The following is a 26,070-nucleotide window of genomic DNA, read 5'->3' as shown; positions in this document are numbered from 1 at the left end:
TCGGTCAAATAAAAACAGTGGTCTTTATATGAATTCGTCTAAGCTGTTTTTTTTTATACGAAATAGTAATTCCAAGATAATAAACGTGGCATTAATTTTTTATTTTAAAATAAATGATATTTTAATATTAAAAGAATTAGAAAAAATATATATCTTTAGTTATTATTTCTCATAAAATCTTGTTTTTAGTTATTAAAGTTTCATATCATCTAATTTAGTCTCTCTTTACACGAATCTTATTTTTAGTCTCTAGTCATAAATTATGTTGACTAAGACTACTAAAAAAACTAGTTTTAGAAAATACCTATAACTAAATATTTTTATATAATTAGTTATATAAAAGTAGGTATTTTAAATAATTTATTTTTATTTAAAAAACTAATTATAATTATAAAAATATAATTTGTTTTATAGAAATGAATATTTCAAACAACTTATTTTTATCCATATATAACTAGTTTATTCATAACTAGTTATATACCTCTATTTTAAAAATAATAACTAGTTATATTAAATTATACCCATATTTAAAAAACTAGTTATAATTATAATACCTACTTATAATCTAATTATTTATTAGGTATGGTTATAGTTGCATAAATATCCAAATTATGAGGACCTCTATTGTTAACGTCATTTCTTACATGATACATAAATTACACTATTTACCTATCATGCCAATTCATAGAATGGAAATAAAAACAAAATAGAACCATTAAAAGTTACTGTTTGATGTATATCGTAGAGACATATTAATAATTATTTTTCAAAAAAAAAAATACATATCATTTTAATTAATTTAAAAAATAAAAAAAAATATACTTTGCTTATTTGTCACGTTAAATAGACGTTAACAACGTTGTTTGTAAGAATTTTGTAAAAAGAATTTAAAAACAATTTTTTTTATAAAATACATGGGTTAAATTAGATGGTATGAAATTTCAACAACTAAAAATAAGATTTTATAAAAGTATGAAAAATAAAACATATTTTTCCTAAAAGAATTCATTAAACGACGCTTTAGGTTTCTGATAAAATATAGTTTTTTATTATAATTTTACTCTAATAAATAATTAATACCATAAAATCAGTTCTAAAAATTTTCGTTATTTCTATAAAGAACCATTAAACGTCATTTATGCAGAGAGTATCATCTCTTTGTTTGTCTTTTCTTTTGGTCCTGCTCATTTTTCTGTCTTTTCTTTTCTTTTTCTCTTTTTCCTTTTCTTACTTGTCTTCTTCCCTCCATCTTTCCGTAATTATCTATTCGTCGGCCCCTGCTTAGTTTCACGCCACCTCTCCCCAATCCATAATTATAAGCTCAATTGGTTTCATGTTATTTGATGAAAAGTGGTGAGCGGTAAAAAAAATAAAAAATCAAACATATGGATGGGTAAGATGCATTTAATAAAATTTCTCAATGGAGTAAATCCCTCTGTGTTAGTTTGGGGATGCATCAAGAACAAGATTTTTCCCTTGAAGGTAGGACATTTTTCCCTTGAAGGTAGGACGTTTTCTTCCTGCACTCATCCTTTTTCTTTTATATCCGGTAGATTTTTTAGAATTTTAACATTATCCTCGTGTAAAGTTCATATGAATAGTTAATATGTAAGGTTATTATTGTAATGCAGAATTTGAAAATGTGACTTTTATGTTATTATTATAATATTTTAATTAACTAAGTTAATAAATTAGTTATGTTATAAAATAAGTAATTTTGCGATATATAATAATAAATTTTTTAATGTATATTTAATACACATATAAGTTTATATAATAAATTTTGATCTAATAATATATTTTTTATATATAATAATAAATTTTTTAATGTATATTTAATACACATATAAGTTTATATAATAAATTTTGATCTAATAATATATTTTTTATATATATAAATTTTTATTAAACCTATGATTTTTATTTAAAATTTATATATTTTAAAAAATTATTATTAAATCAAAATTAATTATAATAAAGTCAAAAATAAAGAATCTACTTAATGTAATAATTATAAAAAGTTATAATTAAATTTATTTAAAAACATTAAAAATATCTATTTTTAATTTTTTTAAATAGTTCATACTGATTGACCATCTGTATGAATGACCATCCGTATGAATGATACCGATTCTTTAATGTAGAAAAATTGGAAGAAAACTACTTACAATAATAATGACGGTGACGGTGACGTAAAAGCGGTAGAAGGAAACACCAACAAGTGAAGTTAAACAGAGGAGTGAAAGAGGGGAGATCACTGCGCAAGAAGGGAGAAGGGAGAGTAAAAACAGAAGCGGCAGAGGAAGGGGATGTGTGTAGGGGTGTAAGAGCAAACTCAACAATTCAATTATATTGTTGGGTGTAGAAAAAATCTAACGGTGTAGGAAGCAATTGCCTGAAGGTAGGGGTCTTAAAAGGGGTTGGTCCCATTAGCCCAATGATTGATCGGTCTATATTATAAAAATTTAAGCTCAAACTATTTTAGCTCACTCTGCCCAACCCAACTTGTAATTGTCCTTACAGCTGGCAAGTTTTTGTCATCACTTGTGCTAAGTTTGATATCTTTCTCAATAAAATTATTTTACTTGGGTAAAAAAGAGAGTTTTACATAAGAAGCACAAAATATAAGAGAGAATAGAAAAATAAAATTAACTAAAATCACGAAAATGAAGACAAGATTTTCATTATATCCCTTCTTGTATTTATCAAATTATCATGAATGAAATGTCTGAATTCTGTTATTGTAATTACTATATCTTACTGTCGTAAATTCTTTCACACGGTGCTTGATATGCTAGTAGTCTTATACACGCCAGCTTTCGTCTTAATTAACAAAGGAAGACAAAAGCTTTCGCTACAAAATTTGTAACAAGAAAAAATAGAGTTTCTTTAATTATTAACTGAAATGGCCAAAATGGAAACAAAATCCTAGGATTCTTTGTTCCTTGGGGATATCCTAATATCCCAGGTTACTAAATTACATATAGTATCAAATTGACATGAAATTCAAACAACAATAATTCAATGAGCGACAAGTAGTTCACACAATCATTCTTAAACAATCTATTTTGAAGCAGAAAGGCTTTCATAGAGGGATTTGAAGAAGGCAAAAAGTGGTTCTCTAGGAGGAAGGACATCTTTGACAACAGGGTGGTTGATCAACTCTTGGCTCCATTTGAAGAGCTTAGGAAATTTCTCACTGGTGAATAATTGCAACCCTGCTACTTCTTGGAAAATTGGGATTGAAAATGCAATGAAGACACCAGCAATATCTACAAATCCAAATTCATCTCCTCCAAAGAACCTTTTGTCCTGTAGTTCATTCTCAAGAAACTGCAGAGCCTCCAACGATTCTTCAACATTCTTCTCACGCTCTTTCTCATCAACCGTGAAAACAGATTTCCATGAAGCACCCACAATCTGATTTCACAAATAAGATTAATTTTTAGTAATTAGTATTTTATAAAGTAATGAGGACAAACAGGTTATGGATTCACTTATATGATAGTACAAATTAGGACAAATATAGTACAAATTAAAAAGAGCTCATGGTAAGCTGTTAGATGAATTTGAGGTAGTATTGAGTTCTCTAACATATTCTAACATTTCACAGTTAGATGTCACGAAAGGTGATTATTTGGGGATAAATAAGCCCAAAGCATGAATTTTATTTTATTTTGAAATTTGAGTTACCTTGTCATCTATGAACTTGGACCAAAACCGAGCAAAGGATCTTTGGTAAGGATCAGAAGGCAAGATGGGGTTGTTCTTCCATGTCTCATCAATGTACTCAACAATCACAAGAGACTCTGCTATGGGCTTCTCATTATGAATAAACACTGGAACCTTCTTGTAAACGGGGTTGGATTTGAGAAGTAGATCACTCTTGTTTGCCAAATTTTCTTCCAAAAATTTGCATTCAATTCCCTTCAATTTGAGGGCAATCTGGACCCTGCACACAAACGGGCTTCCAACAACTCCCAAAAGCGTCACATCTTCCTGAGTAGCTGCCATTGTTTGTAGCACTTCAAACAGAAAAACTATGTAGCTGGTGAATTAATTGCTTCTTTGTCTGTGATGGGTCCTAAGGTTTTATTTTCTAGAGCCAGGAATCAGGACTAGTATTCAGAGGATACGTGATCAATTAGAAAAGATATACCTATATTATATTATATCCATTACATATACATATCATGGACATAGTCAATAGTGGGGACGATAAGAAAAAAATGGGAAAGTGCTGTCACGTATCATTTCCATTTTGATGTAGATGGTGCCACCTAATTATTTCTACATGAAAACAAATAATTCTAAAAATCTTTAATGATGTTATATATTTTTACTAACAATCGATTATTTAATTTAAAATTTACTACAAATTACTTAATAATAAAAAAGTGCCTTAAAAAATGTATTAGAGAAGGTATTATTACTTACTAATACTCTTCTTTTAGATCGAATTGATTAATAATGTTCTAGGGATGGATGGTTTGGTTGGTGAATCCATGACTCCATTTTTGTGGAGTTTTGGAAATTTTTCAGTGGTCAACGATCTCAACCTGGTGGCTTGTCGGAGAATAGGGAGCCAATTAAAGAGAGTCACACCATAAATAAAAAAAATAATAAACATATTTGACTAGGCTCTTTTCATGTTTAAAGAAACTACAAATTCTCTGTTTCATACAGCTTTTCATGTTGCTGGGAAGCAAAAGAGAATTTAATTAGCAAAGATCACACATTACATATAATTGTAAGTGACAATCATGAAATTCGAACAGCATTAAGTCGAGAGACTCAAATAGTTTTAAGGCTGGAATTTACATATGATATTATATACGTTGTCCTTCGAATTGAGGCAATAAAACTTTCAAGGTAGTAGCTGGCTAGTCGCTCCAAGTCTACCAATATTAAGATTATGCACATTGAAGGATTTTATAAAGGAAGACAAAGGCTTTTCACTATAAAATTTATTTGGAAAAAATGAATTTCTTTATTAACTGAAATGGCCAAAATGGAAACAAGATCCAAGGATTATTTTCTCCATGGGAGATATCCCAGGTTACTAAATTACATATAAAACCAAATTGACATGAAATTCAAACTGCAATAACTCACAAATGAGAGACCAGTAGTTCACACAACTATCCTTAAATAAGTCTATTTTGAAGCAGAAAGACTTTCATGGCAGGCTTTGTAGAAGGCAAAAAGTTGATCTCTAGGAGGAAGGACTTGTTTGACAACAGGGTGGTTGATGAACTCTTGGCTCCATTTGTAGAGCTTAGGAAATTTCTCACTTGTGAATAACTTCAAACCCAATACTTCTTGAATTATAGGGATCCAAAATGCTATGAAGACAGCAGCAATATCTACCAACCCAATTTCCTCTCCTCCAAAAAACTTCTTGTCCTTCAGCTCATTCTCAAGAAACTGCAGAGCCTCATATGACTCTTCAACATTCTTCTCACGCTCTTTCTCATCAACAGTATAAATATATTTCCATGCAGCACCCACAACCTAATTTGACAAATCACATTATTTACTAGTAATATTTTGATAAATAATCATGAGGGCAAAATAATTTAGATCGATGTAATGAAAGGTGGTGTTTTGGGGATAAATCAGTAACAAAGCAAGAAAAGAAGAAAAGTAGAGTTACCTTGTCATCAATGAATTTGGACCAGAAACGAGCCAAGGCTCTTTGGTAAGGATCAGAAGGCAAGATGGGGTTGTTCTTCCACGTCTCATCAATGTACTCAACAATCACAAGGGATTCTGCTATGGGCTTCTCATTGTGAATAAACACTGGAACCTTCTTGTGAACTGGGTTGGATTTGAGAAGCAGTTCACTCTTGTTCCTCAAATTTTCTTCCAAAAATTTGTATTGAACTCCCTTCAACTTGAGGGCAATCTGAACCCTGCACACAAATGGGCTTCCAGTAGCTCCCAAAAGCTTCACATCTTCCTGATTAGCAGCCATTGTTGTTTGTAGCACTTCTAACAGAACAACTATAGTGGTGAATTAATGTTTCTTATGGATTCCTAAGGTATTCTCCTCTTATTGAGCCGGGAATCAGGACTAGTATTCAGCGGATACGTCATCAGTTAGATAAGATGTATTATATATTTATAGAATGTGGAAAAATAAATGATGTAAGAGATTACGTAAACCGTATAGAATTTTTTTTATATATATTCTCCTAATGAATAGTCAAATATTTACTTTTTACTCCATAGATAAAACTTAGATAGTAACACACACCGTGGTTTTATTCGATCCCATAAAATACACACCCTTGAAAAGGAGTGATTATGGTTGTTGTCAACAAAAAAAAAATACTTTCTTATTTCATTATTTATAATTATCATACTAGATTATTTTACACAAATAAAAAAAATTAATAAATAGATAAAAAAATAACATTTTTTTAAATTTAACTTTATCACCATTAATTCACTTTTAATTTTTGTTACCCATATCATTAATATTATAAGGAATATGAATAGAAAAAATAATAAAAGTTACTTTAAAAATTTAAAATGATACTTATTTTAGAATAAATATTTTTTTCACACAATAATTATTTTAGAACAAAAGATGAATACATTAGAGTAAATTACAACAACATCCGTAGACGTTTAATATAATTATACATCTTTTTATATTATCATTACTTTTAACATTTTCTATAAGGAATATTAGTGTAAGATTTGACGGAGTATCACAATAGTATTTTTAAACATATAAGAAAGTGTCAATGTAATATTTTGAAAATTAAAGGAAGGTTATTGTAGTGTAATGTTTTCAAACATTTAAAGAGGTGTTAATATAATATTTTCAAACTTAAAAAAAAGAAGTCTAGGAAAATAAAAAAGGATAAAATTATGTATAGTTTGATAAAAGTTCAACGAGTAATGCTATGATTTATTCTATAAATTATCATAACATGCAATAAAGGAATTCTAAAAAAATAATCAATGATATTGATTTTACTAAGAGATATTTTTTCTAATTGAATATCTACCGCAATCACTAAATTGAAGGAGGATTTTGAAAATATTGAAGAAACCTTCCTCATCAAAATAATTTTATGCACCTATATATGAAGAGAGAGAAAAAATGATGCAAGAGATTATGTAATTTCTTATTAGGCATAAATATGATTTTTATATTCTGAAAAATAATATTATTTTGATTTAGTTCATGTAAAATTTAATATGTTTAGTTTTAGTCTCTCTCAAATGATGCAGGATGACATAACAGTGATATTTAGATTTTATTGACTAGTCACGTAATTAAAAAACATGACAAAACGATTATGCATATACTTTTTAATAAACTATGTTTTTATATATCTCATCAAATTACATAAAAAAAAAAAATCTTATCGACCAGTCTGATATACTTACTCAGTTTTAAGCATATTAGATGTACCTATTCTTTAAGATTTCATAATTATGGGAAATATTGTAGTTATCATATCAGTTAATGTTGCTATTTCACAATAAGGATTGAAAAAAAAATTAAATTTTACATGGACTAAAATTAAAATAATTTTTTTAAAAGAACAAAATCAAAATGGTCTTATTTTTTAAGGATTAAAATTATATTTAATACAAATGAATTATAGTGCGTTAATGTTTTGTTTGGATGATAAATGATTTGAGGTGCCAACATTCTTGTGAGATGTCAAAGAAGGTCCTATTGCAATGCTCGTGCATGCCAAAGCTTATGGAAAAAACGAGAGAAAATTTTAAAAAGATTTAAAAGAGGAGAAGAGAATAGAATAGAGAATGAGTATTTAATGAGAAGATTTTTAAGTTATTTGGATTGAGACAAGTAGAAATAAATAGAAGAAATAGAAAAATGTGTGTTTGTTGTAAATATGTATTTATTCCTAATAATATTATATTTACACAGTTCAAAATAAAATGATAGATAACCAGATGATTCATTTCATTTTTTTAAATAAGTCCCACATTTTTTTTCACTTTTCCCTTAAAACTCTCGTCACTTCTTTCTCTTCAAACTGAAAACAAGCATGGTATATGTAATGCGATTTAATTTGATTTTTAGAAGAAAAATAATAACCAAGCATAGAATTAATATGTGATTTGGTTTAGTTGAATTTAAAAGTAACATGAAATTTAAATTAAACCAAATTAATTTTTTACAGTTTGATTCAGACCAGTTTGATGAATTTTTGTTTTTTAAAATTTATAAATACAATATAAAATTTAATAACTAAATTTACATAATTATTATTATGCTATACTGATCTAAAATATAAATTTTCTTTTCTATCTCTTTTTAAAATATTTTAGTTGAAAAACAATACTTTTTACTACTGTTTAACATTATTTCTTAATTATATATTATTGGCATCATCATCTTGGGATGTAAAAGTAACTTGCATAATATTTGATATTTAGCATTATTCTTCAACTATATTGCTACGCTCTTTCTGTAACATGTAAAAGTAAATTATGCAGATCAAATTACAGAGCAAAAAATATTATAAATTAATTTAATATTTATTATTAATAGAATAATAAAAACCACATATTATGAACCTCTTATAAAAAGAATTAAATTATAAATTATATATTATAACTATTAAAAGTTTGAAATACAATTACCTAATGCTCAATACCTAGTAAGTAAGATTGATATTAATATAATGTGTGTAAGTAAGATTGATATTAATATAATGTGTGGTTTGATTTGAATGTGTGTAAGTAAGATTGATATTATCGAAAAATATAATTTCTTTATTAACTGAAATGGCCAAAACGAAAACAAGATCCTAGGATTCTTTTTTTTTCTTTCTGGGATTTACATATAGCTAGTATCATTTGACACGAAATTCAAACAGCAATAACTCAACAAGTTACAAGTTATTCAACAAAAATCCTTAAATAAGTCTATTTTGAAGCAGAAAGACTTTCATAGCGGGCTTTGAAGAAGGTAAAAAGTGGGTCTCTAGGAGGAAGGACTTCTTGCACAAGAGGGTGGTTAAGGAATTCTTGGCTCCATTTGTAGAGTATAGGAAATTTCTCACTAGTGAATAACTGCAACCCTGCTATTTCCTGAAAAATTGGGATCCAAAATGCTATGAAGACAGCAGCAATATCTACCAACCCAAATTCCTCTCCTCCAAAAAACTTCTTGTCCTTCAGCTCATTCTCAAGAAACTGAAGAGCCTCATATGTTTCTTCAACATTCTTCTCACGCTCTTTCTCATCAACCGTGAAAACAGATTTCAATACAGCACCCACAATCTGATTTCGCAAATCACATTATTTATTAGTAATTATTTCTTAAAGTGATTAGGACAAACAGAATTTAGATCGAGTTATATAGAAACAAATACGTGACAGAATCCCCCCACCCGAAATAAAAATAGTAAAATAAAATAAAATTTCTCCCAAAATCATAGTATATGATTTCATAAAGTTTCAAATCACTAATATCGTTTTACAAAAAGTTGATACATTAAAAAAAATCATGGTTGGCTGTTAACTTTTGAGTTCTCTATCATATTGAAAGATTTCACATATATATTCCTCACCAAAAAGATTTCACATATATAGATGTCATCGTGATGTTTAGCTGACAAATCAGCACAAATCATGAAAACTAAGAAGATTTTTGAAATGTTGAGTTACCTTGTCATCAATGAATTTGGACCAGAAACGAGCCAAGGTTCTTTGGTAAGGATCAGAAGGTAAGATGGGGTTGTTCTTCCATGTCTCATCAATGTACTCAACAATCACAAGGGATTCTGCTATGGGCTTCTCATTGTGAATAAACACTGGAACCTTCTTGTGAACTGGGTTGGATTTGAGAAGCAGTTCACTCTTGTTCCTCAAATTTTGTTCCAAAAATTTGTATTGAACTCCCTTCAACTTGAGGGCAATCTTCACCCTGCACACAAATGGGCTTTCCGCAACTCCCAAAAGCTTCACATCTTCCTGATTAGCAGCCATTGTTGTTTGTAGCACTTCTAACAGAGCAACTATAGCTGGTGAATTAATGTTTCTTATGGATTCCAGGTATTCTCCTTTTATTTAGCCGGGAATCAGGACTAGTATTCAGCTGATACGTCATCAGTTAGATAAGATGTATTATATATATATATATATATATATATATATATATATATATATATATATATATATATATATATATATATATATTCTCCTAATGAATAGTCAAATATTTACTTTTTTACTCGATAGATAAAACTTAGATAGTAACACACCGTGTTTTTATTGGATCCTATAAAATACACACCCTTGAAAAGGAGTGATTATGGTTGTTGTCAACAAATTTTATTTTTTTAAATTTAATTTTATCACCATTAATTAATCTACTGTTAATTTTTGTTATCCATATCATTAATATCATAAGGAATATAAATAAAAATAATAATAAAAGTTATTTTAAAAATTTAAAATGATACTTATTTTAGAATAAATATTTTTTTTCACACGACAATTATTTTGAAACAAAAGATGAATTCATTAGAATACATGAGTAAATTACAATAACATCTATAAAAATTTAATATAATTATACATCTTTTTATAGGATCATTACTTTTGACATTTCTTATAAGAAATATTAGTGTAAGATTTGAAGGAATATTACAATAGCATTTTTAAACATATAAGAAAGTGTCAATGTAATATTTTGAAAATTAAAGGAAGATTATTGTAGTGTAATGTTTTCAAACATTTAAAGAGACGTCAATATAATGTTTTCAAACTTAAAAAAAGAAGTCTAGGAAAATAAAAAAGGATAAAATTATGTATAATTTGATAAAAGTTCAACGAGTATTGCTATGATTTATTCTATAAATTATCATAACATGCAATATAGGAATTCTAAAAAAATAATCAATGATATTGATTTTACTAAGAGATATTTTTTCTAATTGAATATCTACCGCAATCACTAAATTGAAGGAGGATTTTGAAAATATTGAAGAAACCTTCCTCATCAAAATAATTTTATGCACGTATATATGAAGAGAGAGAAAAAAAATGATGCAAGAGTTTATGTAATTTCTTATTAGGCTTAAATATGATTTTTTGTATTCTGAAAAATAATGTTATTTTGATTTAGTTCACGTAAAATTTAATATGTTTAGTTTTAGTCTCTGTCAAATGATCCAATTTGATGACATAACAATGATATTTAGATTTTATTGACTTTGCCACGTAATTAAAAAGCATGACAAAACAATTATGCATATACTTTTTAATAAACTATGTTTTAATATATCTCATCAAATTACATAAAAAAAAAAAAATCTTATCGACCAGTCTGATATACTTACTCAGTTTTAAGCATATTAGATGTACCTATTCTTTAAGATTTCATAATTATGTGAAATATTGTAGTTATCATATCAGTTAATGTTGCTATTTGACAATAAAGATTTAAAAAAAAAAATTTTACATGGACTAAAATTAAAATAATTTTTTTAAAAGACCAAAGTCAAAATGGTCTTATTTTTTAAGGATTAATATTAAAATTATATTTAAATCTTATATTTAATACAAATGAATTATAGTGCGTTAATGTTTTGTTTGTATGATAAATGATTTGAGGTGCTAACATTCTTGTGAGATGTCAAAGAAGGTCCTATTGCAATGCTCGTGCATGCCAAAGCGTATGGAAAAAATGAGAGAAAATTTTAAAAAGATTTAAAAGAGAAGAGAATAGAAGAGAGAATGAGTATTTAATGAGAAGATTTTTAAGTTACTTGGATTGAGACAAGTAGAAATAAATAGAAGAAATAGAAAAATGTGTGTTTGTTGTAAATATGTATTTATTCGTATTAATATTATATTTACATATTTCAAAATAAAATGATAGATAACCAGATGAGTCATTTCATTTTTTTAAATAAGTCCCACATTTTTTTTCACTTTTCCCTTAAAACTCTCGTCACTTCTTTCTCTTCAAACTGAAAACACATGGTATATGTAATGCGATTTAGTTTGATTTTTAGAAGAAAAATAATAACCAAACATAGAATTAATATGTGATTTGGATTAGTTGAATTTAAAAGTAACATGAAATTTAAATTAAACCAAATTAATTTTTTACAGTTTGATGAATTTATGTTTTTTAAAATTTATAAATACAATATAAAATTTAATAACTAAATTTACATAATTATTATTATGCTATACTGATCTAAAATATAAATTTTCTTTTCTATCTCTTTTTAAAATTTGAAAAACAATACTTTTTACTACTGTTTAACATTTTTTCTTAATTATATTGGCATCATCATCTTGTGATGTAAAAGTAACTTGCATAATATTTGATATTTAGCATTATTCTTCAACTATATTGCTATGCTCTTTCTGTAACATGTAAAAGTAAATTATGCAGATCAAATTACAGAGCAAAAAATATTATAAATTAATTTAATATTTATTATTAATAGATTAATAAAAACCACATATTATGAACATCTTATAAAAAGAATTAAATTATAAATTATATATTATAACTATTAAAAGTTTAAAATACAATTACCTAATGCTCAATACCTAGTAAGATTGATATTAATATAATGTGAGGTTTGATTTGAATTGGTTCAATTTTGAAAATATCATCCAAATTCAAACCTGATTGATTATACAAAATAGTAATAAAAAATTCCAAAACAAATAAATTTTTATTGGTTTGAAGTTTTTTTTTTATCAATTTTTGTGATTTATTTTTGGATTTGTTTAGATTTGAACACCCCTACAATAAATGTGTGTTATAAACACTAATTTTCTTATATCCTTTTAAGGGATACTTAAGAATTAATAATTATTTCTGCATGTAAACAAATAATTCTAAAAATAAAAAAAATTTAATGGTGCTTTATATTTTATTAACAATTTATTATTTAATTTAAAATTTACTATACAGATTTCTTTATAAAAAAAAAAAGTGTCTTAAAAATGTATTAGAGAACGTGTTATTACTTACTAATACTCTTCCTTTTAGATTCAATTGATTTATTATGTTGTTGGTTGGTTGGTGAATCCTCCTGATTCCTGACTCCATTTTTGTGGAGTTTTTGAAAATTTTCAGTGGTCAACAATCTCAACTTGTGGTTTATCTGAGAGTCACACCATGATTTTTTTTTCACTCGGCTCTTTTATCTCAATAAACTATAAATTCTATGTTTCACACAGCTTTTCATGTTGCTGCTTGGCAAGCAAAAGAGAACTTAGGAAATCATATTACATATTACTTTAAGTGTCAATTTGACATCAAATTTGAACAACATTAAGTCAACCAGAGACACAAATAATTGTATGGCTGAAATTTAATTACATATTACATAATATATACGTTGTCCTTCGAATTGAAGCAAAATTTTTAAGGTAGTAGCTACTAGCCGCTCTAAGTCTCTCTACGAATAAGATTATGCACATTGAAGGATTTAATGAAGGAAGAATAAAGCTTCTCACAACAAAATTTATATCGAAAAATATAATTTCTTTATTAACTGAAATGGCCAAAACGAAAACAAGATCCTAGGATTCTTTTTTTTTTTTTTTTGGGATTTACATATAGCGAGTATCATTTGACATGAAATTCAAACAGCAGTAACTCAACAAGACACAAGTTGTTCAACAAATATCCTTAAATAAGTCTATTTTGAAGCAGAAAGACTTTCATAGCGGGCTTTGAAGAAGGTAAAAAGTGGGTCTCTAGGAGGAAGGACTTCTTGCACTAAAGGGTGGTTAAGGGATTCTTCGCTCCATTTGTAGAGTATAGGAAATTTCTCACTGGTGAATAACTGCAACCCTGCTATTTCCTGAAAAATTGGGATCCAAAATGCTATGAAGACAGCAGCAATATCTACCAACCCAAATTCCTCTCCTCCAAAAAACTTCTTGTCCTTCAGTTCATTCTCAAGAAACTGAAGAGCCTCATATGTTTCTTCAACATTCTTCTCACGCTCTTTCTCATCAACCGTGAAAACAGATTTCCATACTGCACCCACAATCTGATTTCGCAAATCACATTATTTATTAGTAATTATTTCTTAAAGTGATTAGGACAAACAGAATTTAGATCGAGTTATATAGAAACAAATACTTGACAGAATCCCCCCACCCCAAATAAAAATAGTAAAATAAAATAAAATTTCTCCCAAAGTCATAGTATATGATTCCATAAAGTTTCAAATCACTAATATCGTTTTACAAAAAGTTGATACATTAAAAAAAATCATGGTTGGCTGTTGACTTTTGAGTTCTCTAACATATTCAAAGATTTCACATATATATTCCACACCAGAAAGATTTCACATATATAGATTTCATCGTGATGTTTTGCTGACAAATCAGCACAAATCATGAAAACTAAGAAGATTTTTGAAATGTTGAGTTACCTTATCATCAATGAATTTGGACCAGAAACGAGCCAAGGCTCTTTGGTAAGGATCAGAAGGTAAGATGGGGTTGTTCTTCCATGTCTCATCAATGTATTCAACAATCACAAGAGACTCTGCTATGGGCTTCTCATTGTGAACAAACACTGGAACCTTCTTGTGAACAGGGTTGTATTTGAGAAGCAAATCACTCTTGTTGCCCAAATTTTCTTCCAAAAATTTGTATTCAACTCCCTTCAACTTAAGGGCAATCTGGACCCTGCACACAAATGGGCTTCCCACAATACCCAAAAGCTTCACATCTTCCTGAGTAGCTGCCATTGTTTGTATTGTAGCACTTCTAACCTTCAAAAGGAACAAGTATAGCTGGTAAATTGTTTGTTTGTCTGTGATGAATTCCTATGGTATTCTCCTTTTATAGAGCTAGGAATCAGGACTAGCTAGTATTCAGCAGATACGTAATCAATTAGAAAAGATATACCTATATACATATCATGGGTATAGTCAATAGTGGGGACGATAACAAAAAAATGGGAAAGTGCTACCGTGTATTAATTCCATTTTGATTGCTGCGTATGAATGCGGAGACATTGCACATGAGAAGGATCTAGAAAAAATATGAAAAAACTTTCCCCTATCAAGAAGATTCCTCAGAGTAAACAAACGTGGAAAAATAAATGATGTAAGAGATTACGTAAACCGCGTAGAGAACTTTCCTTAAATATACTCGATCCTAAATTCAAATTATAAATTAGAGTAAATAATAACAACATTTTTTAAGATTTTGTGTAATTATATAAATATTTTCTTTTTTTTTTTATAAATTCATTACTTTGAATCTTTGACCACCCTTGTTTCTAGTATTCAGGTGCTTTTTTACCAATTGGGGATAAAATAATCCGCAATTTTTCATTTGGGGTATATTTTAAAAAATTATCTAAAACGGGTTAAGTTGTAACAGTTGTTAGCACCTATTACGACTTTTTAGTTTTCTTATTTTTTTAACTGAAATCGTAAAAATATTTACAACTTCAATGTAAATATAATTTTTTTACGACTTTAAAGTCGTATTAAAAAAAAACTCGTATTTTGTTTTATTACTTTAAAGTTGTAAAACTGTCTTACTTATTTTTTAAAAATTTCATGAGGTATACGATTTTGAGATCGTAACCTCCTTTTTTTTTTAAAAACGTTATTTTACTATTTGTAGTTTGTTTTTAATTTGTTAACCTTTTTTTTCATAAATTTGTTTTTTAATTTTATAATGTTAACAATTTTATTTTTTTAAAATAAAAAAGTTAAAAAATATATATTTAAATATATAATAAATAATATTAAGTTGATTTCATTAGTATATTTTTTGTGATTTTATTTGATATGTTATTATTTTATTTTAATGTTTAATTATTTAAAACATGTTATATATATTTTTATTATAGTTTACTTTAAATGTTTTTTATTTAAAGTTTAAATAATTTATCAATAAAAATTAAAAACAACATAATTAATACATTAATATAAAACGCACAATACAAATGAAAGAAAAACATAAAAATTACAAGTTATTTTAGTTATGTACTTGTTTGTATGGACAGTTACTCTGATTATGTCCTTCAGTTTTACATAATGAGCATTTCTTAAGCCTATTTGGAATTGATTCATCCATCTCATTATGTATCCGAGTAGTGGCTGGCCTGCCTGATATCTGTCGTCGTTTCGAAGGATCAGACATAAAATGCGGACCTAAATATTGAGGCCACGTGTCTTCACTTCCAAGGGAATGAAAATGATGTTGATAAACTTTGAAAATATTTTCCAACTTGTATACAGGGTCAACAAAGTCATCATAATTTAAATTGCAAAAAGCACACGCTGCAATTGCATGTGAGCAAGGTAGTCGAAGTGCTTGAAATTGTCCATAATCACACAACCATTCATTCAATTTGACAGTGCATGCCATTCCTCGTCGACCAAGTCGCGTATTTGCAATTTCTTGAACCTCAAACTCCTTTGTTTCTCGAACATACATGCGAACATAATGTGAGGTAGCAATGTGTTGATTTTCTTGCATCATGACATATACGTCTTCGGAGTACCTATGCCCTGCCTTTATCATATTCATGATTTTGATGTCGTTAGTGACAAATGAATCATTTATTTTATTAAATGTTTCATTGACTAAGGCAGTAATAGGTAATGTTCGGGCTCCTTTCAAAACAGAATTCATACATTCAACAAGGTTGGTAGTCATATGGCCATACCGTTTTCCTTCATCGTAGGCCTGAGTCAATTTACTCTTACGAATTTGATCCAACCAATCTGCTGCTTGTGGAAACTCTGCTCGCCTAGCGAGCAACTTAGCCTCAAATCATGATTTCCTCATCTCATACCCTGTGCGAAAAGATAGAATAATGAGTAAAAAATTTAGTGAACATGTAATAAAGCAAGAATATGATGCATGAAATAGGAAGAAACATACCCATATTGATGACTTGTTTTTTTAAGTTAACATTTTTAAACTATTTGTTGAAATTTGATGCAATGTGACGAATGCAATACACAGACGAAACATCTGGTCCATTCCAACCAACGTGTTTGGATTGTAAAGTTGCTAGCAAACCAGTTCCCCTGTCTGATATAATACACAAATTTGGTTGCGGAGTAACATATCTTCACAAATAATGCAAGAACCATATCCAAGCTTCTTTAGTCTCGCTCTCAACAATTGCAAAAGCAAGTGGAAAATTGTCCCTACTACCATCTTGTCCGATGGCAGTCAACAAAGTATCATTGTATTTGCCAGTTAAAAATGTCCCATCTACTTGCACAAGTGGCTTGCAATATTTGAAGCCTTCAATGCATGGATTAAACGCCTAAAATACACGGTTAAGAATCACCCTAAGAGGGTTATCGTTACCTTCCTCCATTGAAGATGAAGTTGTGTATTTTACTATGGTACCTAGTACAAAGTGTTGAGCAGCTGTGAACCATATAGGCAGGTAACTATATGATTGTTCCCAACTTCCAAATGCCATTTCAAGATCTTTTTGTTTACTGTCCATGCTTTTTTGTATGAAACAATGTAATGAAACCGTTGATGCATGTCTGCAATCAAGGTTTTGATTTCGATATCCGAATTTGTTTTCACTAAATGAACAATATTATGGGCAATTACAGAAGAATCTAACCTAACATGATCTTGTGATATGGTAGAATTTGTGCATGTGTGAATACCGTTTAATTTCTTCAGCTCCCACCTTTTGCGTATTTTGCTGAACGATACTCTCGCCCTCCAATAACATCCATTACCATATTGATTACACATGACAACATACTTGTCACGCTTGTTCTTGACCACATCAAAATTAAATGAATGCATAAAATGGAATTGTTTAATGGCATTCACAGCGGCTTGTTTTGATTCAAATATCAACCCTTCATAAAGGTCATTTGTACTAACACTCGTTGTCCTTTGATAAGGATTTGAGTACTCTTGATTTTTAGAAATTTGGCTACTAATAGTTTCAAAATATGAAGATGACTCACTTTGATTGCTTGGTTCACCATGTTCACCAAAATCATGTTGTTGCTCATCATCACTGAAGTCACTAACATTATCTCTTATTATGGGTTCTTCAGTAGCCATTTGTAAAAAAAAATTATTGATTAGTAAGGAATCATTGGATTACATGTAATGTAAAAAATTAAAACATTTTTAAATACCTTTTTCATGTATGTAACACTAAAAAAATTATGTCAGTATGACTCTAAGAAACACGTCAAAATCAGAGAACTAGGGTGATTGTTTGGATGCAACAGATGCATCGAAGTGAGAATGAACTCTCTTTTTATAGGTTTCACGGGAGTGAACAGTGTAATAATAATTTGTCTAACTCATATTCTAAAACACAAAATAATAACTAAACTGTAAATTAATAATAACTAAACGGTATTATTCTAAAACATAAAATAATAATTTAACAAAATTAATTGCTCATCTATAATAATTTATGTAACTAAACCATAAATTAATGATAACTAAACACTAATATTCTAAAACACAAAATAATAATTTAACATGTATAATAATTTATCTAACTAAATCGTAAATTAATAATAACTAAACACTAATATTCTAAAACATAAAATAATAATTTAACAAAATTAATTGATCATCTATAATAATTTATGTAACTAAACCGTAATAAACACTAATATTCTAAAACACAAAATAATAATTTAACAAAATTAATTTAACATGTATAATAATTTATCTAACTAAATCGTAAATTAATAATAACTAAACACTAATATTCTAAAATACTAAACCATAAATTAATAATAACTAAGTGATATTAAAAATGCAAAACTAATTAATAGTGAAGTCGAGTGATATTTCACGACTTCAACAATTCAGCAATTGTCTCATGAATTAATAGTGAAGTCGTACTCCAAAGTAAAGAGCAGTTTATAAACAACAACAAAAAATCAGAAAATTGAAAGGCCATCACTTGTGCAGCACAGAAAACAGCGGAGAAAATCATAAAACAATCCTTAAAAACAGCATGCGTAATGTATTGTTCACTCATGTTAATGCAATGTATTGTTAACTCATGTTGCAACATTGAAATAACAACTGCAGCCAAGGGAATAATTTTAGAATCCATGAAGGTTGCAGAGGCAAGACAGTATATTGTTAACTCATATAGTCATGAAACATGCTTACACGATTTCCAACTTGCAATAATTATTATTATATAATATATACGTTGTCCTTCGAATTAAAGAAAAAATTTCAAGGTAGTAGCTACTAGCCGCTCTAAGTCTCTCTACGAATAAGATTATGCACATTGAAGGATTTTATGAAGGAAGAATAAAGCTTTTCACAACAAAATTTATATCGAAAAATATAATTTCTTTATTAACTGAAATGGCCAAAACGAAAACAAGATCCTAGGATTCTTTTTTTTTTTTTTCTGGGATTTACATATAGCTAGTATCATTTTACATGAAATTCAAACAGCAATAACTCAACAAGACACAAGTTGTTCAACAAATATCCTTAAATAAGTCTATTTTGAAGCAGAAAGACTTTCATAGCGGGCTTTGAAGTAGGCAAAAAGTGGGTCTCTAGGAGGAAGGACTTCGTGCACAAAAGGGTGGTTAAGGAATTCTTGGCTCCATTTGTAGAGTATAGGAAATTTCTCACTGGTGAATAACTGCAACCCTGCTATTTCCTGAAAAATTGGGATCCAAAATGCTATGAAGACAGCAGCAATATCTACCAACCCAAATTCCTCTCCTCCAAAAAACTTCTTGTCCTTCAGCTCATTCTCAAGAAACTGAAGAGCCTCATATGTTTCTTCAACATTCTTCTCACGCTCTTTCTCATCAACCGTGAAAACAGATTTCGATACAGCACCCACAATCTGATTTCGCAAATCACAATATTTATTAGTAATTATTTCATAAAGTGATTAGGACAAACAGAATTTAGATCGAGTTATATAGAAACAAATACGTGACAGAATCCCCCCACCCCAGATAAAAATAGTAAAATAAAATAAAATTTCTCCCAAAATCATAGTATATGATTCCATAAAGTTTCAAATCACTAATATTGTTTTACAAAAAGTTGATACATTAAAAAAAAATCATGGTTGGCTGTTGACTTTTGAGTTCTCTAACATATTCAAAGATTTCACATATATATTCCACACCAGAAAGATTTCACATATATAGATTTCATCGTGATGTTTTGCTGACAAATCAGCACAAATCATGAAAACTAAGAAGATTTTTGAAATGTTGAGTTACCTTATCATCAATGAATTTGGACCAGAAACGAGCCAAGGCTCTTTGGTAAGGATCAGAAGGTAAGATGGGGTTGTTCTTCCATGTCTCATCAATGTATTCAACAATCACAAGAGACTCTGCTATGGGCTGCTCATTGTGAACAAACACTGGAACCTTCTTGTGAACAGGGTTGTATTTGAGAAGCAAATCACTCTTGTTGCCCAAATTTTCTTCCAAAAATTTGTATTCAACTCCCTTCAACTTAAGGGCAATCTGGACCCTGCACACAAATGGGCTTCCCACAATACCCAAAAGCTTCACATCTTCCTGAGTAGCTGCCATTGTTTGTATTGTAGCACTTCTAACCTTCAAAAGGAACAAGTATAGCTGGTAAATTGTTTGTTTGTCTGTGATGAATTCCTATGGTATTCTCCTTTTATAGAGCTAGGAATCAGGACTAGCTAGTATTCAGCAGATACGTAATCAATTAGAAAAGATATACCTATATACATATCATGGGTATAGTCAATAGTGGGGACGATAACAAAAAAATGGGAAAGTGCTACCGTGTATTAATTCCATTTTGATTGCTGCGTATGAATGCGGAGACATTGCACATGAGAAGGATCTAGAAAAAATATGAAAAAACTTTCCCCTATCAAGAAGATTCCTCAGAGTAAACAAATGTGGAAAAATAAATGATGTAAGAGATTGCGTAAACCGTGTAGAGAAATTTCCTTAAATATACTCGATCCTAAATTCAAATTATAAATTAGAGTAAATAATAACAACATTTTTTAAGATTTTGTGTAATTATATAAATATTTTCTGTTTTTTTAAAAAAAATTCATTACTTTGAATCTTTGACCATCCTTGTTTCTAGTGAATGTTACCGTAAGATTTAAAGGAATGTTAGTATAACATTTTAAGTATTTTAAAAAAAAATTAGTGTAATATTTTGAAACTTAAAGGAATGTTAACATAGTATAATATTTTTAAACATATAAGAAAGTATTAATATAACATTTTTAAACTTAAAAAGGAATTAGTGTAAAAAAAATGGAAAGTTAACTGTAATTTCATAAAGGCTTAAGGAATAAGGAGTGTTATAATTTATTCTATAAATTATAATAACATGCAATAAAGGAATTTTAAAAAACAATCAATGATATTAATGATTTTACTAATAAATATTTTTCTAATTGAATATGTTCCGCAATTAGTAAATTCAAGGAGGATTTCAAAAATATTGAAGAAACCTTCCTCGTCTTAAAATGTATCAGAGAACGTGATATTACTTACTAATACTCTTCGTTTCAGATTGAATTGATTTATTATGTTGTAGCTTGGTTGGTTAGTGAATCCTGACTTCAATTTCGTGGAGTTTTTGAAAATTTTTCAGTTGTCAACAATCTCAACTTGTTGTTTGTCGGAAATGAGGAGCTAAAACGCTATGTCGGGAGTCACATCATAAAAAAAATGACTCCTTTTTATCTCAATAAACTATAATGACTTAATTAGTCTTTTAATTACAATTAAAAATTTGGACTCCCCGATTATTCAAAAGTTAAATGACATTGATGGGAGAAAATAGACAAACATAATAAGTAATAAGCAGTCACAATAAATTTCTCAAAATTTGTAAAAATCTATAAGGAACACCAATGAAATATAGAGCGTAAGATAGAAATTAAGGAAAAAAAACAGAGACATAATTTGTTTAGCGTGAAAAACTTCTCAATGTAAGAATAAAAATTACGGGTCATCTAGATCAAAGAAATAACTTTACTATAATCAATGAATATACAAGAGAACCTCCAACAAGTGCATTAAAACATGCTACGAACAGTCAAATCAAATTAAACCCTCCAATTGATACAACAGAGACAAAAAGATAAAACTCCAAAATATAGAGTAGATAATGCGAAACACTTATCTCTCTCTAAAGATATCTTTTTTCCGATCCAACCAAACAATTTGCAGAATCACGCATGTAGAACTTGTTTTCCAAAAATCAACTGGGTCCAACGGTGAACGAATTCGCAGTTGCAATCTAAAAAACGCTCTCTAGTGGGTATGCAAAAATTACAATAATTTTCCCTCTCATTCTTTCTCTCTCAATGATTTGTAACTCTTTTCCCTTCTCAAATGAGTCTCTCTCACTATATCTCTCTGTGTGTGTTTCTTTCTAATCTGACCTCTCTCCACTTAAATAAGTGAGACAAAATGGATCTTTTCATTTGGGTTTTTACTCCACATAAGAAGGTAGCCCAAAAAACCCAACAAATCTCTCCCTTACAACTATGGGGAGGTGACCGCCAAACCGGCGATCTCACAACAAACTTCAAACTTCCCTCTTAGTAATGCCTTAGTCATCATATCAGCACCATTATCATCAATATGGATTTTGGCCAACTCCAATAGCTTAGCATCCAAAGTATCTCGTATCCAATGATACCTCACATCAATATGCTTAGACCTTGAATGAAAGGTTGAGTTCTTACCAAGATGAATAACACTCTGACTATCCACAAATAGTAGATATTTATCCTGAACAAAACCAAGCTCCTGCAAGAATTTCTTCACCCATAGCAACTCCTTGCATGCTTTGGTAATGACAATGAATTCTGCCTCTGTAGTAGACAAAGCTACACATTTCTATAGCTTGGAGTGCCAAGTAATAGCTCCCCCTGCAAATTTAATCAAATAGCCCGAAGTGAACCTCCTGGAATCAATGTCTCCAACCATATCTGAGTCTGAGTATCCCACCAAAGTAGGCTTATCACCACCAAAACAAAGCCTCATATCAACAACACCATGAAGATACCTCAAAATCCATTTCTCAGCATTCCAATGCTCTCTACCTGGGTTTGACAAAAATCTACTAATTGTACCAACAACATGTGTTATATCTGGTCTTGTGCATATCATTGCATACATCAAACTTCCCACCACAGATGTATAAGGAACCTGTTGCATATCTAATTTCTCAACTTCATTTGATGGACTCTGTTTAGAACTCAGCTTAAAATGAGTAGCAACAGGAGTGCTCACCGCCTTATCCTTTTCCATCTGGAATCTCTACAACACTCTTTTGATGTAGTGTTCTTGTGACGGCCACAACTTCTTCTCTTTTCTGTCACACATGATTCTTATACTAAGAATCTATTTAGCAGCTCCTATGTCTTTCATGGCAAATGACTCACCCAATTGCTTCTTCAACCTGCCAATCCTGGAAACATTTTTCCCAACAATAAGCATGTCATCAACATACACTAACAGGATAATGAAGTCATCATCAGAAAACTTTCTAACAAAGACACAATGGTCAGAAGTTGTATTCCTGTAGCCTTACTCACAAATAACAAACTCAAACTTCTTGTACCACTGCCTCGGAGCCAGCTTCAAACCATATAGGCTCTTTCTCAGCCTACACACATAGTCTTCTTTCCCTTCAACATGAAAACATACAGGTTGCTTCATGTAGTTCTCTTCCTCCAAATCACCATGAAGGAAAACAGTTTTTACATCCATTTGTTCTACCTCCAAATCAAGAGTAGACGCCAAACTTAATACGGTTCTAATGGATGACATTTTCACTACGGGAGAAAAAATCTCATTAAATTCAACACCCTTTCTTTGACTATAGACCTTCACCATTAATCTGGCTTTGTACCTTGGAGATGTAGAGTTACTCTCATGCTTTACCCTATAGATCCACCTGTTATCCAAGGCCCTTTTACCCTTAGGTAACTTCACTAAATAAAAAATGTGATTATCATGTATGGATTTCATCTCATCCTTCATTGCATCCAACCACTTTCTCTTTTCTTCACTTTCCATAGCCTCTCTAAAGCACTCAAGTTCTCCATCATCTGTTAGGATCACATACTCATTAGGAGAATACCTCTTAGAAGGTTGCCTCTCCCTGTTGGACCTCCTGAGTTGAACTTGAGGTGGTTCGATAGCATCACCAAGATTTTCATCTTGTGACATGTCATGTTCCTCATCATCATCATCAGTAGGAACATCTACTTCATCTCTAAGTTGTTGGACACCAACATCATTCTGAACATCAGTATTCAGATTCTGAATAGACGGTTGAACTGGTTGAAAATCAGCCACACCGTTGTCTTCCTTGGGTGTAAACTTCTCCACCTTATCAATGTCTTCAATGGTTTGGTCTTCCATGAATTTCACATCACGACTTCTAAAAAGCTTGTTCTCAAAAGGATCATAAAACTCGTAACCAAATTCATTCTAACCATAACTAATGAAGATACACTGCCTTGACTTTACATCCAACTTCGATCTTTCATCCTTTGGAACATGCACAAAAGCCTTGCAGCCAAAAACTCTTAAATGATCATACTTCACATTCTTGCCAAACCAAATTTTGCTCAGCACCTCACTATTCAAAACAACAACAGGACTAAGATTGATAACATGCACCGCCGTGTACAGTGCCTCACCCTAGAAGTGCTTGGGTAACTTTGCTTTGAAGAGCATACATCTCACTCCCTCGATCAATGTCTTGTTCATCCTCTCCGCCAAACCATTCAGTTGAGGAGTTTTAGGAGGAGTTTTCTCATGAGCAATACCATGCTGCTTGTAGTAGACATCAAATGGTCCACAATACTCACCACCATTGTCAGTATAAATGCGTTTCAGATTCTTACTTAACTTCCTCTCAACTAAGACATGAAACTCCTTGAACTTCTCAAGAACTTGGTCTTTTGTCTTCAAAACATAGACCCAAAGTTTCTTGGAACAGTTACCAATGAAGGTAACTAAATAAGGTGCACCACTAAAGGATTTCACCTTCAAAGGGTCAGAAACATCTGAATAATGCACCAATTCAAAAAACTCAGATTTTCTAGAGGGAGGATGCTTCTTAAAGGATACTCTGGTTTGCTTACCAACCATGCAATGAGAACATTTCTCCAAATTTGCATTCTTCAATCCCTGAAGCATATCCTTCTTGGCTAAACAATTCAATCTCTTCTCACTGATATGACTAAGCCTTCGGTGCCTCAAAGATGCCTTTATATCCATAGCATTCACACTGTCTCTAGCAACCAAAGCTTTTGTCCAATACAACTTTGAAATTTTCTCCCCCTTGGCCACAACCAAGTTACCCTTGGTGAGTTTCCACTTCCCAGAACATCATCAAGTACCTACACAAAGATCAAATTAAAGTGAACATTTAGAGCATGTTTCACTCCTCTAAGTAGCAATTGCATTCCCATGTTGGTTTGCAAACAAACATCAGCAACACCAATCACCTTGGACATGCCATCATTACCCATCTTCAAAATTCTAAAATCACCTGGAGTGTAAGATGTGAAGAACTCCTTCCTGGTTGTAACATGCAGTGTAGCACCACTATCAACAACACCAATCACCTTGGACATGCCATCATTACCCATCTTCAAAATTCTAAAATCACCTGGAGTGTAAGATGTGAAGAACTCCTTCCTGGTTGTAACATGCAGTGTAGCACCACTATCAATTATCCACATGCTTTCATCAAATACAAGATTAAGCGAATCAGGGTCATGGAGAATAACAAGATCATCACTGGTAGTAGTAGTCACACAATCATCATCATGATCCTTCTCTATTTGCTTACCCTTCTTCTCTTTATTCTCCTTCTTCCATAGAAAACAATTCCTCTGGATATGCTCTGTTATGTGACAATAATGACACTCAGCATTCTATTACCGAGACCTGAACTTGCTTTTGCTCTTGTCTCTATCACCCTTCATATGTGCCTCCATTGTTCAAGCAAGTAGAAAAAACAACCCCTTAACCAAAAGCTCTGATGTAATGAGCCTATCCTCTCTTCGCTATTTTT

The 26,070-nt window shown here is 30.2% G+C and overlaps 5 protein-coding genes across 5 annotated transcripts; all 5 read right to left on the bottom strand.

The window, feature by feature from the left end:
- Window positions 1-2,862: 2,862 nt before the first annotated feature.
- GSTU27 (glutathione S-transferase GST 6) lies at window positions 2,863-4,134 on the bottom strand. Its single transcript, NM_001251714.3, has 2 exons — window positions 3,694-4,134; window positions 2,863-3,420 (listed from the first exon to the last, which is right to left on the bottom strand). Exons 1-2 carry the CDS (start codon window positions 4,012-4,014, stop codon window positions 3,064-3,066), a joined length of 678 nt encoding a protein of 225 aa, NP_001238643.3. The 5' UTR covers window positions 4,015-4,134; the 3' UTR covers window positions 2,863-3,063.
- An 836-nt stretch (window positions 4,135-4,970) lies between these two features.
- Window positions 4,971-6,088, bottom strand: LOC547578 (glutathione S-transferase GST 7). The gene is made up of 2 exons (NM_001251730.3): window positions 5,657-6,088; window positions 4,971-5,514 (listed from the first exon to the last, which is right to left on the bottom strand). Exons 1-2 carry the CDS (start codon window positions 5,975-5,977, stop codon window positions 5,158-5,160), a joined length of 678 nt encoding a protein of 225 aa, NP_001238659.3. The 5' UTR covers window positions 5,978-6,088; the 3' UTR covers window positions 4,971-5,157.
- A 2,834-nt stretch (window positions 6,089-8,922) lies between these two features.
- On the bottom strand, window positions 8,923-9,987 carry LOC100808141 (probable glutathione S-transferase). The gene is given in 2 exon segments (NM_001317655.1): window positions 8,923-9,279; window positions 9,667-9,987. Coding segments are annotated over 2 exon segments (678 nt in total).
- Window positions 9,988-13,495: 3,508 nt separating this feature from the next.
- GSTU24 (probable glutathione S-transferase) lies at window positions 13,496-14,873 on the bottom strand. The gene is made up of 2 exons (NM_001317627.3): window positions 14,418-14,873; window positions 13,496-14,030 (listed from the first exon to the last, which is right to left on the bottom strand). Exons 1-2 carry the CDS (start codon window positions 14,736-14,738, stop codon window positions 13,674-13,676), a joined length of 678 nt encoding a protein of 225 aa, NP_001304556.2. The 5' UTR covers window positions 14,739-14,873; the 3' UTR covers window positions 13,496-13,673.
- A 4,442-nt stretch (window positions 14,874-19,315) lies between these two features.
- Window positions 19,316-20,690, bottom strand: HSP26-A (Probable glutathione S-transferase). Its single transcript, NM_001251510.2, has 2 exons — window positions 20,235-20,690; window positions 19,316-19,846 (listed from the first exon to the last, which is right to left on the bottom strand). The coding sequence occupies exons 1-2, from the start codon at window positions 20,553-20,555 to the stop codon at window positions 19,490-19,492; spliced, it is 678 nt and encodes a 225-aa protein (NP_001238439.1). The 5' UTR covers window positions 20,556-20,690; the 3' UTR covers window positions 19,316-19,489.
- Between the last annotated feature and the right edge of the window lie 5,380 nt (window positions 20,691-26,070).

The sequence above is a fragment of the Glycine max genome, chromosome 7, assembly GCF_000004515.6.
Source record: "Glycine max cultivar Williams 82 chromosome 7, Glycine_max_v4.0, whole genome shotgun sequence".
In the NCBI taxonomy this organism is placed as follows: Eukaryota; Viridiplantae; Streptophyta; class Magnoliopsida; order Fabales; family Fabaceae; genus Glycine; species Glycine max.
This window is presented reverse-complemented; position numbering and strand designations above follow the sequence as displayed.